Source organism: Onychomys torridus, chromosome 18, assembly GCF_903995425.1.
Source record: "Onychomys torridus chromosome 18, mOncTor1.1, whole genome shotgun sequence".
Classification (NCBI taxonomy): domain Eukaryota; kingdom Metazoa; phylum Chordata; class Mammalia; order Rodentia; family Cricetidae; genus Onychomys; species Onychomys torridus.
This window is the reverse complement of record NC_050460.1, coordinates 4,201,277-4,214,477: the sequence shown is the minus strand read 5'-3', so window position 1 is coordinate 4,214,477 and position 13,201 is coordinate 4,201,277. Positions and strand designations below refer to the sequence as shown.

At 47.6% G+C, this 13,201-nt stretch overlaps 1 protein-coding gene across 3 annotated transcripts in view; it reads right to left on the bottom strand.

Moving 5' to 3' along the window:
- Rftn1 (raftlin, lipid raft linker 1) overlaps positions 1 to 13,201 on the bottom strand; it is a 197,452-nt gene that overhangs the window by 40,989 nt on the left and 143,262 nt on the right. For all 3 annotated transcript variants that reach the window (XM_036167750.1, XM_036167747.1, XM_036167748.1), the window contains exon 7: positions 3,442 to 3,557. In XM_036167750.1, coding sequence (XP_036023643.1) covers positions 3,442 to 3,557 — 116 coding nt within the window. The remainder of the gene's footprint in view (positions 1 to 3,441; positions 3,558 to 13,201) is intronic.

Below are 13,201 nucleotides of genomic sequence, written 5' to 3'. Positions count from 1 at the left end.
GCCACGGTTTTCAATTTACTTTCTCCCTGGGTTTGGGGATTAAAATAGCGTTGTAATATGTAGTCCAGCCTGGCTCGGAGCTCTGGGCAATCTGCACATCTCACTCCCCAGAGCTGGAATTATAGGTCCAGGTCACCAGACCAGACTAGAGTTTCTTCCTTAATTTGTTCTAGCTCTGAGACTTCTTTGCTGGCGTCCTCTGACAACACTGGACAGAGGGAGGGAGTGGGTTTCCTCTCTACACGGAGGGGCTGGGCTGGGAACTGGAGGGCCACACCTGTACAGGGTCCTAGTCAGCTTCCTGCTCTCACAGTGTCGCATTGTCTCCAGGCTGAGAACAGCTAGCCAGGCTCTCTCTCTGGTGAAAGTGTGTGTGTGTGTGTGTGTGTGTGTGTGTGTGTGTGTGTGTGTAGAAAGGGGAGCCAAAACACAGAGACAGAATTAGACCAGGACTGGAAGCAGGGCTGGGAATGAAGGGCAGGCCAGCTCTCCCCCCCCCACTGAGGAGGGAGAAATGCAGACAACAGCATCTCACTCTCCTGTGGAAGGTCTGGCAGAAACGGGGTCTCTAAAGAAACATTTTTGTCTCTCAATCAGACCACTGAAACAATGAACCCCAAAGAAACAGGAATTCTCCCAGGAAACCCATGCTGGGAAGGAAAAGGCCCCAGCCAGAGAGGAGCTTGTCTCCTAAAAGGAGACTTCACACAACTCTAACTTCACACCCCCTTCCAGGACAAGGCTGAAGGCCAGGCAGCGATAGGCAAGGTGGGTGGACCACACCTTGCCCAGGCCTAATTAAACACTGTCCTAGTGGCTTCCTATAGCTGTGATAATGGCCATGAGCAAAAGCACGGTGTGGAGGGAAGGGTTTATCTGACTTCACAGCTTACAGTCTTGCACTGGGGAAGTTGAGGCAGGAAGCCAGGGCAGGAGCTGAAGCAGAGGCATGAAGGAGTGCTGCTAACTGGCTTGTTCCCCATGGCCTGCTTAGCTTGTTTCTTACATCCTAGGACCAGCATACCCAGTGATGGCATCGCCTACAGTTGGCTGGGCCCTTCCATATCGTCAATTAAGAAGGTGCCCCACAGGCTTGCCTACAGGCCAATCTGACAGGGACTGTTTTTCTCGGCTGAGGTTCCCTCTTCTCAGAAGACTAATTTCTGCCAGGTTGACAAAAAACTACCCAACACAGATGCTAAACTTCCATCTCTCTTCAGGACCATAAAGATGGACTTACAGAGTCACTCGATCTCTTTGCCCCTTGTTCTAATGTGGCCACACTGAATACCTCTTTCATTTTTACACTATCAAATCTAACTCTTGTAATTGTCTTATTGAGAGGACAGGTGACCAAACCTGGCTTGGGGCATAGGTTGTGACCTCCAACTTCGGTAATCTCCAGAGCCCAGGAGGTGAGAGGCTAGCCTAGGAGGGAAATGCGTGTCATGAAAACAGGGTCAACTGGAAGCTAAGAGGAACTGTTATGTTTGGGTGGGGACAATGGAGTCACAGCCACCTGTGGCAGCCTCCCTCGGAGGGAGGAAATGGCAAGCCTGTGTGAGCCTCTGAACCCTCTAATGGACTTCGGGTGCCAGGATTCTAGGAGAAATGGCACCCTAATTCCCATTTCTCCAAGGAAGTTTACAGGCTTCAGCCACCTTCAGATATCTTGATATCTAAAGGCTAGCAGTGGCACCCCCCCCATGAATCTAATGAATAAGCTTAAGTAAGTGTGCCCTTCCTCCCCACTAAGTCACTCACCAGCAAGATCCTTTCTTCCCTTCCTGCCAGTGCAGTACACCCCACCCCGACTCCTGCCCAGGAATGAGAGAAAGTCTGACTGCAAGTCCATACTACGGCGTCTCAACTGTGAACCATATGACATAAGACCCCCGTTTCTCAAACCTGTAAGAAGGGAGTCCACTCCGTGGCACGGGCCTGAACTCTCCTCAGACCCATGCTATACCGTTCACCTCTGGCATGGGTGTCTATGGTGTCACTAACTATTCCAACAAAGCTCTTATCCAACAGGATGATCTGCTCCAGTGCGTCCCCTAGAACTCCAAACCCACTTTCAGGTACCTGCCCAGGAGTAAGGGGAAAAAGCATTTTATAGGCCAATGGCAGAGAGGAGAAGATGTAGTTGGACTCAGGGCAGCATGAATAGGTTCAAACACACCCACGTGTCCCAGACATGGGCTGGCTATGGATCAGAGTGGGTATTCAATGGAGCCTCTTCAGAGGGTCAAGCCTTCTGCAAACCTGTCCCCAGCTGGTAACGAACTCAAAGGGTAGAGATTCTCAGAGTTTCATCTTTCGACCACCAGCAGCAACTCATTTAACAGGACGTTATAAATACAAAATTCTTGGGACTCGTTTCAGAATTTCTGTTAGAGACTGACTATTTAGTGTCCTAACTAAATTTACCCTCAGTGCATAGATGAGCCTCTAAGGAAGCAAATATGGTTAAATAAGCTCACAAGAGTGGGTCCCTGATCCATTAGGATTAATGTCCTAAGAGACACCAGAAAGCTCACTGGCTCTGGCCCATAAGCATACTCTGAGTGAGTAGCTGCTACAAGCCAGATCATAGCCTTGAAGAGAAACCAGGTGAGGGACAGGAACTCTGACCTTGGACTTTCCAGTCTCCTGAATGGTACAAAATCAGGTTTGTGGCATTTTGTTATTAGTGGTCTTGGCTGAAAGTACATTTCCAGGGTGGGTCCCAAATAGCTATGCTTTAGAAATTCTACGTGTGACTTAGACAAAAGACATTCTTGAGAAAAGCTGGTCTAGTCATGGGCTGAGACTGTCCTAAAACACCCATGCTTCATGGCTGGAGAAAATCCGGGGACTCTTAGAGGGAAGACAGCTATTTCAAAAACATGGGACTTGGGTTGAGATTTCTCCTACTCAGAGCTATGTAGTGGTGTCATGGTCATCACTTCTGAAATATATCCTGCAGCGCTTGGTGTGAATCCTGAGACAGGAGACCCTAATGGTGAAAACAGCATTTACCTCTCTGCTCAATGACAGAGCACTCCTGTTCATTTCTTCCAAGGATGCTTACAGAGGAGCTGGCCAGATTCTACCTCTGAAAACTATGTGGCTCTTACTATTACAGTATTATGAACATGAATCTTTATATCAATTGTGTTTACAGTGATATGCAGATTAACCAAAGGAAACTCTTTGCACCCGGTGGTCCGACATACGCATGGATACATGTTTTTTCTTGTAGAAAGAGATGTGGAGTCCATCCCAGCTTGGGGGCAGGGTGTAAGAGGATCAAGAGGGTCCTCACAGGGTTAACCCAGGTGAGCCCCCGTCAGAAGAAAGGCACAGCTGGGCAGCAGCCTTGCAGTCAGCTGGAGCCAGCCATGCAACCATCTCTCACCAGACAAAAGCAGCAATGAGGCAAGGCAGCGCCACACTTACTTCCAGGACCGTCCATTGTTCCACAACAATAGCGTCATAGCCCTGTGTGGTTTTGCTATCTTCTGTGGAAACAGCTTCAAAGATGAATACTCCATCTGTCAGGCCATAGAAAGAGTCTGTGGAAACAACAACAACAACAACAAAAAAAAACAGTTGAGGGGGGTGTGAGTCTGAGCTGTCTGTGGCAGAAGTCTTACAAACAGCAAGAATTTTCAACCGCATTCATTAATAATCCCAATCAGAACATCTTTTCAGAGAGTTAATTAAAGATGGCATACACAGCCGCAGAGCCTAGCCCCATCAGGATGAATGAGAGTAATTTACCTCACACTTTTGAATAATATCCTTGATTTTATGAGCCCAAATTTCATCATCGGTAATCACCATCAGCTTCACGTGCTCACCTTCCTGTTCATGATCCAGTGTCAGGATACACTGGGAAGAGTTTACCCAGGGCAAAACACAGACTTTAGAGGAAAACTGTATTTAAGTAAAAGGGATTTTTTTTTTTTAAGACAGGATAGATTCAACATGCCAAATCTAAGCTTGTTAGTTGTGCTCTGGATATGTTAGTTAATTCTGGGGCATTGGGGGTGCAATGTGGTTGATGTACCAAGGATGCGTCTGGCAGCCCTTGTCAAGAGCTGCAGTTGGGAAGGGAGCCTCCCAAATTATTTACCACTGGAAATGTTCCTGGGCACTGTCAGTCAAGAGAGTGGCTCCTGCATACTGTACAATCCAACAAGCCTACTGGGGACGGGCAGCATTATCTGAGAATGTCTTAGTGATAAGGTCTGAAGGAACAGGGCAGAGTCTGCCATGCAGAACACGTGCCTCTGCCTTCTTTCGGGCCCTGGTGCAGTTCGTCCTGGACTCATTTAGATGAGTCTATGAGAAAGAAGACCGACTGAGATGCTGGTGGCCTGAATCCAAGCAAGGGTCCCAAGAGAGGCTTGTCTACTCGTCTGTGAAACAATCTATTCTGCAAACACTGCTCAGTCTCAATGAAGTGCTGACCAACCAGCCGGCTCAGTCTCTGGAAGGGAAGAAGTCCCACAATGCTTTGCTGCTTTGCTTGCTCCTCCTGCTCCCAGGTGTGCAAAGAGGGACAGTGAGGCAGGAAGAGAGGTTGAACTGGAAACAGAACTTGCTGGCTCTTGGGTCACGGGCTTCCAGCCTCAATAAATGGAGGACCTACCCTGTAGGCTTACAAACACACACCACTCAGCATTTACATCCATCCTGGGAATCTGCACAACAACTTTACCGACCAAACTTTCTCTAGCATCCTCCTTTAGATTTTTTTGTTTTGTTTTGCTTTGCTTTTAAGTAATTTTACAAGTAATGCTTACAGAGAAATACTCTTGAGAGCACTGATTGTTGTTAGGACAGACTAAAAGAAATAAGATGGGGTATCAGGATGGGCTTTCAGACCTTGCTAAATTGCTCTCTAGGAAGTTGTGCAGCTAAAATTCTTCTAAACACCGTCAGTGTTCCTCCATCTCCACAACTCTGTAGGCTCTGAACATTTCCTTTTCAAAATTTGTCAATCTGATAAACAAAAGATTTCTTTAAATTTTTATTTATTATTTATTTATTTATTTATTTATTTATTTATTTATTTATTTATTTATTGAGCTGAGGATCAAATCCAGGGCCTTGCACTTGCTAGGCAAGCGCTCTACCAATGAGTTTTTTCAACGTTTACTAGCCATAGACAATTAATGTCTAGTTAGTGTTTTTTGCTCATTTTTTATTGGGATTTTAGATTTTTTAGGTATTTATAAAATTTTTATACATAAAGCATAGTAAGTGTAGTCTTTTATTTATTGTTATTGTTGCAAATAACTTTCTCCTACTGATGTCTTTTTAATTTTATTTGTAGAGAACACAAAAGCTGCAGATTGCTATGTGTTGAGAGTTTCCTTAACAGGAAAGGACACTAAGACACACACATGAGTGTACTAAGCAAGTGAGTGATGTGGATTTGCAGGGGTTTTGAGTTCCTGGTAGAAAAGGGACAGCCTGCAGGCAAACGCAGTGGGGTGGGCCAGCCAGTGGCCCATGAAGATGAACTGCAGAGTCCTAAGAAGAGACTTGAGACTCAGGTGACCAGTGAGGAAAGGAACAGTAATAAGACTTCTCCAAGGTAATGCAGGCAAGATGGAGAGCCTGAAACCATGCGTAGGGTTGAATCTGACCTCAAAATGTCTCCGTTACCACTTTGGAAGGACATGCCTCATATAGTCAGCTGCATCAGGGAAGATGAGAGACATGTGGTACAGAGCTGCCCTAGTGGACCAGCTGGGACCAGCTCACCAACAGACTGTGCGTGAGCTTGGTGGGGATCACAACAGAGCTCAGCCAACCAGAAAACCCAGCAGAATAAACTGCCACTCTTAAGCCAATGAGTTTGGGGATGGTTTGTTACACGGCATTCCTGTGGCAATGACCAACTGATTGGCAGTGCTCAGCCTTGAAGAAGCATCATGAAGCCAGTGTACTTGCTCAGTGATTCCTGGAGCACCAGTAGCCTTGACCTCACTCAGTTTTCATTAAGGTCCCCCAAGTGAGCCAACTGCACACTTTGGCTTCCTTTTTATCCTCCCCCACACCCCTCCACCGCCCTCTGTCTGGGACTCCATGCACCAGCCTCTGCAAGCTTGTGTCTCTCTAGTGCTCAGTGAGAGTTACCCTCGTTAGTTTGCTGGTCTCCAAAGGACAAGCAACACAGATGACCAGGAAGAAGTGCCCCTCAGCTGAACAGCCTCATGTGTACCCTGGGGTTCAGGACAAGCACAGTCCAAAGCCCGGCTCAGCTTTAAGTGCTCAGTAGCACTGCCAGGGGAGAGCCCCTGCCACAGGAGAGCCACCTAAGATGCTGAAGAAAAGCTTCCTCCGTTCTGACCTATGGCTGTTCAACACTGGAAGACACACAGTAGCTCCTCAAGGATCTTACAGCACAGTACACAGTTCCTCTAGACCTCTAGAAAATTCAGAAGTGGCCCTCTGCTTCTACAGGGTCCATTTCTATGGAGCTGACCAACAGCATATAGGAAAACATGAAAATCTGTGTTGGACAAGAACACCCCTTTTCTTCGCCGTTATTCTCTAATAAACCATTTATTCAGCATCTACTCTGAGTTAAATACTATAAGTCATCCTGTGGTGATTTAAAGTGCACAGGAGGCTATATATAGTCAGTAGGCCATTTCATACAAGGAGATGAGCATCTGCAGATCCGAACATCTGAGTTCCTTGGACCAAACCTTTTGGATACTGAGGGATGACAGCCATCCAACTTCCAAAGCCTTCCCCTACATCTTCTTTGATGGAAAACCCCCAGCCCTCTAAAGGCACCTGCTGAACTCTAAGTACTAACATGCCCATTTCTACACAAACAATATGATGGCTTTAGTCTGTCAACAGTGCGGTGAGGCAGAGTGGAGACCCCAGGTAGAGGAGGTGAATATGGGGCCCTCCCGATGTCCTTCCCACTGTGTCCGGCTCCCTGCCTGTCTCCCCACCCCATGCCTGCTGCTCTGCTTTGCTCTCCTGAGTACAGAAGGCTGAATCACATACTTGTCTACAACAAAGCAGTTTCAGAACAGCTGTCAAAATTTGGTCATCTGTAACGGCAGATGTCAATGAACTCCGGAGGACAGACGGCTGGGCTTTTAGGAGCCGTTGCTTTGATGGACTTGTCTGTTCTCCTTCTCCTTCCCTCTACTGCTCAGCCTCCCTGAAGTTTATGACAACCTGGGTGTAAATAGGCCCATTTCAGAGTAAAGAGTCCTGATGTAAAAAGGTTGAACCATCCTCCACTTATGGAAAACATTCTGTCGTCACTGTATTTTTTAGTAAAGATGCTTCTCCATAGTGCACAAAGAGCTATGTGCTGGGTACTACATAAATATTCGATGCTGGTCTTTTGGCAAAAGGCCACCTTAACATTCCAAGCTTGTGATTTGCAAGAAGGACATGGGAAAAAAATCTAGCACACCATTTCAAGAGGTAAATTCTATGCTCAATTCTCTTCTGTAGATATTAAGGGCCGGGTTCACTTCCAAGCTCAGACTGTGGTACTGGCTGGTAAAGTATCTGGAATGCAAATACCAGGCCAAGAGCTCAGTCAGCTTGTCTAGTCTCTGCAGGTTTATAAACGAATGTTATTTGATTGTTCTCTGAACAAACTAGGTTAGGACTTGACTGTCCACACTAACGCGGACGGTTAAGTTCTGTGGATTTTCAGAGGGCCCTATGCTCCACTGGAAGCTTTATCTTGATTCCAGGAATAGCCCCAGGCAACTCTACAACTAACTCAATAACCATAACTGTATGGGTAGTCATACTCTCAGGCAATCACCTGAGAACATAATCACTGGTTAACCAAGCCTAGATCAACTTCCCTTCCACCCTGAGCTCTTCCTGCTGCCATGGGCCTGCCTACCTCCATGCATTCTTCTTCTGACCTCTAGTGAAGGAATCACTCCTCTTTTGTCAGCAGGGATTAGCCTTGCAAGGTCAATGCCTTGCCACCCAGGTGGGGAAGTGTCTGAATCCCTGTCCTGCTATGAGGAAATACACCATCAAGAGCAGTTTAAGGTGGGCTGGGGATTTAGCTCAGTGGTAGAGCACTTGTCTAGCAAGTGCAAGGCCCAGGGGTCGATCCTCAGCTCCAAAAAAAAGAGCAGTTTAAGGAAGAGGGCTTGCTTGCCTTAAGGCTCATAGTTGCAGTCTACCATGGCTGAGAAGTCATAGCAGTGGAAGCCTGAGGCAGATGCTTGCATTTCATCCATAGTCAACAAGCAAAGAGCAACGGATGTCTGCTCAGCTCATTTTCATTTTATACAGTCTAGGAAGGATCTCAAATGTAAATGGTGCCATTTACAACAGACAGATATTTCTACCTCAGTTAACCTAGTCATAGTAATCCCCATAAGCATGCTCAGAGCCACTTCTCCCAGAGGATTCCAGCTAATAGCAAGCCGACAACTCAAACACTGCATGTGAGGCACCCTGTTGGCACGGCTCACAATTTCCCTCTGAATCTTCCCACAGGGCCTGTAAGCTATCACTCTTTCAGCACACACAACAGCGAAGGCCACAGAAGTTAAATGAGGGACTGAGATAGCCAAGCAGTTAAAAGCAATTCCTACTTTGCCTGAGAACCCGGATTCGATTCCCAGCACCCACATCAGGTGGTTCATAACCACCTGTAACTCCAGCTCCAGGGGATTCAATGCCTCTGGACTCTACAGGCATCTGCACTCACATATGTTCACACACATATGCATAACTTAAAATAAATCTTGTTTTTGAAATGACCTGTCTGAGTTTATGTGTATTGGGAAGACAAATTACATCTGAAATGAAGTTCAAGCCACTACCGTGAGCCAAATGGTGTGAGGAAATGGTCATAAAATGGATCAGGCTCACAAGATCCTTATGTTAACACTATGTGCTGCACCATACTCTCTCTGCTTTGAAGTCTCAGGGTTCAGGCACTATTATACTAAAAAACAAATGGTGTGGGCCCTGTGTAAGGGTTCATAAGATATCTGTATGAGGTATTTATGACACTATTTTATTTGGACTAGATATACTAAGTTTTGATATGAAGTGTCCCCTGAAGGCTCATATGTTGAAGGTCTGATTGCCATCTGGTGGGCCTTTTGAAAGCAACTAAGTCCCAAAGGCTGAGGCTTCATGGACGGATGGATCCACCGATCAAGTCATAATGTCATGGCATTTTGGGGAGGTGGTGGGGGACTGAAGAGGTAGAGCCTAGCTGGAGGTAGGTCACTGGTGGCATGCCTAGAAATGCAGATCTTGTCCCTAGACCTTCTGAGCTGTATAAGGTGAGCAGTTTTAGGTCATGACTTCTGTCATGATGCCTGGGAGCGGGGCAACCATAGACTGAGACCTCTAAAAGTACAAGTACAACACATATTCCCTGTTCATGCTGCTTTTCATAGGGGTGTGACAGTGATGGACAGCTCTCTAAGGCAGTGTACATATTCCTAACACGCATGGCCTGCCAGCCTCAGGGGGTCGGATCAGTTAGGTATCTGAAAAGATGACATCAGATTCACCATGGCTTTGACTAGTAGCTAATGTTTGTTTGTGACAGGGCTTCACTGTGTTGCCCTGGCTGTCTTGAAACTGACTCTATAGGCCAGAAAGACCTGCCTCCTGATTGCTGGGGTTAGAGGTGTGTGTGAAGTTAAATGAGGGCTGAGATGACAAGTCCTACTTTTCCAGAGGACTGGAGTTTGGCTTTTTGTTTGTTTGTTTGTGCTGGTTAATCTTGGTCATCAACTTCACATCTGGAATCAACTAAAACCCCAGCTGCTGGGCACACCTGTGAGGCATTTTCTTAATCAGATTGTTTGAATCAGGAAGATGGATCCTAAATGCAGGCTATACCTCCCAGTGGCAGCCCATCTGCCATGTACCTGCTTGCCCTTACTCTTGCCAACAAGTTCATCTACCCTGCTGCTGCAGCCTGCATTAAACCCAACCAGTGGTTGAAAACCAGCAGTTCTACAGCAGACTCTGAGGACTCAAGCCCGAGATCAGCAAAGAGAGACACCAAGCCTCATAGATCATAGATCAGACAAATGGGGAGACAGCCAGCCAGCTTCCTGGAACTGTAGTCTAGGACAAGTAGCGGATTCTTGGTCTTTCTGCTGTGAGATCGCCATGGTTGGACTAAACTGACCATGTCTTGCAAGCCAGTCGAACGACCAGTTCCATCAGAGAACCCTGGCTAACTCAGACTGGGGTGCAGCCAAGGTATCTAGGAATCTCAAGATGATTTCATTTTTCAAAAGAGCAGAAATGGGGGCCTGAGAGATGGCTCAGCTCTTAGGAGCACTCGCTGCTCCTGCAGAGGAACTGGATTTGATTCCTGTCTACACATGGTGGCTCATAGACATCTGTAACTCCAGTGCCAGGGGACCCTGTGCCCTCTTCTGGCTTCCACAGGCACCAGGCATGGATGTGGCGCACATATAGACATGCAGGCAAACATGCATACATGTAAATAAACCGTTTCAAAAAGGAGTTGAGGAGCAGGACTAGAGAGCCATCCAGTTAAGACGACCCCTGTCACCAGGCTGTGGTGGCACACGCCTTTAATCCCAGCACTCAGGAGGCAGAGGCAGGCGGATCTCTGTGAGTTCGAGGCCAGCCTGGTTTAGAGAGTAAGTTCCGGGACAGCCAGGGCTACACAGAGAAACCCTGTCTTGAAAAAAACCAACCAAACAAAAAAAAAAAAAACAAAATAAAACAAAAAAGGAAGATCCCTGTGTGATGCAATGGACAGAATACGTCACTTAGAATGTACTGTAGTCAAGTATTCCTTGACCAGCTTGTAGAACTACCTTCAAATTTAAAGGAAACAGTGACTAGACAAACAGGCAAACAGACACCAAGAGGCGCTGCTGAGGGAGTCACACTGTGGGCCCTTCTGTGGCCATGAAGCTGTGTTCCCTTCTAGCCACAGGCAGGACAAAAAGCTCCTCTAGGCAAAAGTGCAGATGGCGTTGCCCCGGCCAGTGCGTTGCTGGACTGGGTTCTGGTGCCAATAACCAGTGTGAGGATATTTTTGAAACAAAGGGAGTAATGACTGCCAGGGAAGGACAGGGCAAGGTCAGGATGGGGAGGAGAGGAACACAGGGCATGTGGAGGAGAGGGAGGGTGCAGAGAGAATGCCAGGGGGTGTAGGAGGAAAGTACCACAAACAAGTAAGATAAATGGAGGCCAGCAAGGACCACAGGACCATGAAGGCTAAGTGAGCTCCCAAAGTAGTGACTGTACAGAGTGGGGGCCTCTGACACTGGCAGGGAGATGGCAGAGTCATGGGTTAGAGATCGGCCATCTAGAGTGTCTTCAGGTGTAAACATCCCGCTGTCCCCTGTCCTCACCCTTGGCTCCCGGAACCCATTCAACTCCCCATGCAGCCAGCTCAGCACAAGGTCTTCCCACCTCACCCTTCTAGAAACAGACTCACTGGCTGGAGCGCCCCCTGTGGCCCGCCTGCACTGCAAGGTAGCCTGGGGCTCATCCCTGATGTTCTCTCTGGTGACTCTAGGGCCTTCCTCTCCACACCCCAAGAATCACCAAAAATGCATTTGGGAAGACAAGTTCCCACCGTAATTCCCACCACCTCCAGCTCCTCTCCCTTTCTTTCTCCTTCCCACCTCCTTGACACTTTCTACCTGTCCCATGAAGAAGGCAACAGTCCCTAGCTCCCAGGGCTGCTCCCAGGACTAGAAAGTGCCATCACCCTCAGGTTTCCCTCCTGTGCCTCGTGCCCAAGTGACTTGGAGTTAGACAGGTCCCTAATAGATAGCAAATGTTCCCACTTTCCTGACCCAAGACAAAGGCCCAGCCTACCTGCCCTGCCCCCAGAACAGCCTGACAAGGTCAAGGCCTCATAAGGCCATGCTTACCTCAAAGTTGTGGCCCATCAGCTTCCCTGTCTTTGTTCAAACTGACCAACCTTCAATCAGGGGATGAGGACATCTCAAAGACCATCAAAACCCCCAGCCCTCAAGGAAAGACCAGGTCTTGGGTTCCTGCTCTGCAGGAGGGTCTTCCTGTGTGCCTTGTTCTGTGTGTGTTTCCTCATCCCTAATTTAAAAAAAAAGGCCCTTCCCCCACTCCTTTCAAACAGTTAATTCTGTCAGCTATTAGGAGATTTTCCCTGCTGCTACCTGTTGTTCCTTCAATTCCTTCCCTTTAACTCTCTAAGTGGCCCAGAACAGGAACCCAATCAAGCCTGAGGTGGCATCATGCCCATTTGAGTAATAAAAAAAAAAACCCAGGACAGGAACCCAAATTTTGGCATTGAATGAAGCCTTCTATATCCTGGGAAGGTAAAAATAGATGTTGGAGTCAACGAGTGTCTAGACTGAGCCCTTACCTTATTTGCAGGACAAAGTTTTTACTAATTTTATAGCTCTGTGGAAAATACTTTTGAACAGCAATGTAAATACCCATTTAGAAGTCATGACAGATAGACTGGTTCCCCCCCACACACACACACACATACAAGGTTATTGGCAAGGATCTCAGCCCGGCTCTTCTTTTTAATTCTGGGAAAGGTCAGGTGCCTATTTCTTCCCTGGCCAGTGGGGACTCGGAGCCTCCTTAGAGCAGAGAGAGCCACCCTTACCACTGAGCCCCAAGGCTCTGCTGCCTCCCTCTGCACAGTGGAAAGACACAGGTGAAGCACAGGTTTCACGCCTGACTTCAGCTCCAGAGTCCTGCCCCCCAGTTTTCATGGCACTGCCTGGCACCCTGCACTGCAGTGGTATGGGCTACAGGAACTGTGGTCACAGGGGATTCTTCACAATTTGTCCTCAAAGATGGAAAGTTGGTTTGATGCAGCTAAAGCCAGAGGAGGCTGTGACAGCATTTTACATGGCTGAAGCCGATCTAAAGCTCCAGCAAATCCGTGTGCTTTGTGATGCAGGCTTGGCCAGTGAAGTCAGGGAAGAGCCCAGGGCTGGCTCGGCTTCTGCCTTTTGGGCCGTCATCATGGTACAATCAGCAGCTCTGGGAGGGCTCAGATGATGGGGCTGAAGACACCCCTTTCAATACCCTGCTTTTGCTAAGATGAGAAAAACAATTACCCAGTGGCCTCCCGAGTAGCTGCCACCAGATGTGCATCCTTCAGATGTCATTAAATTAGCCACAGGTTTGCTGAGGAGAACTTGGCCTGGCCAGCCAGACAAAAGCAAAGAACAGC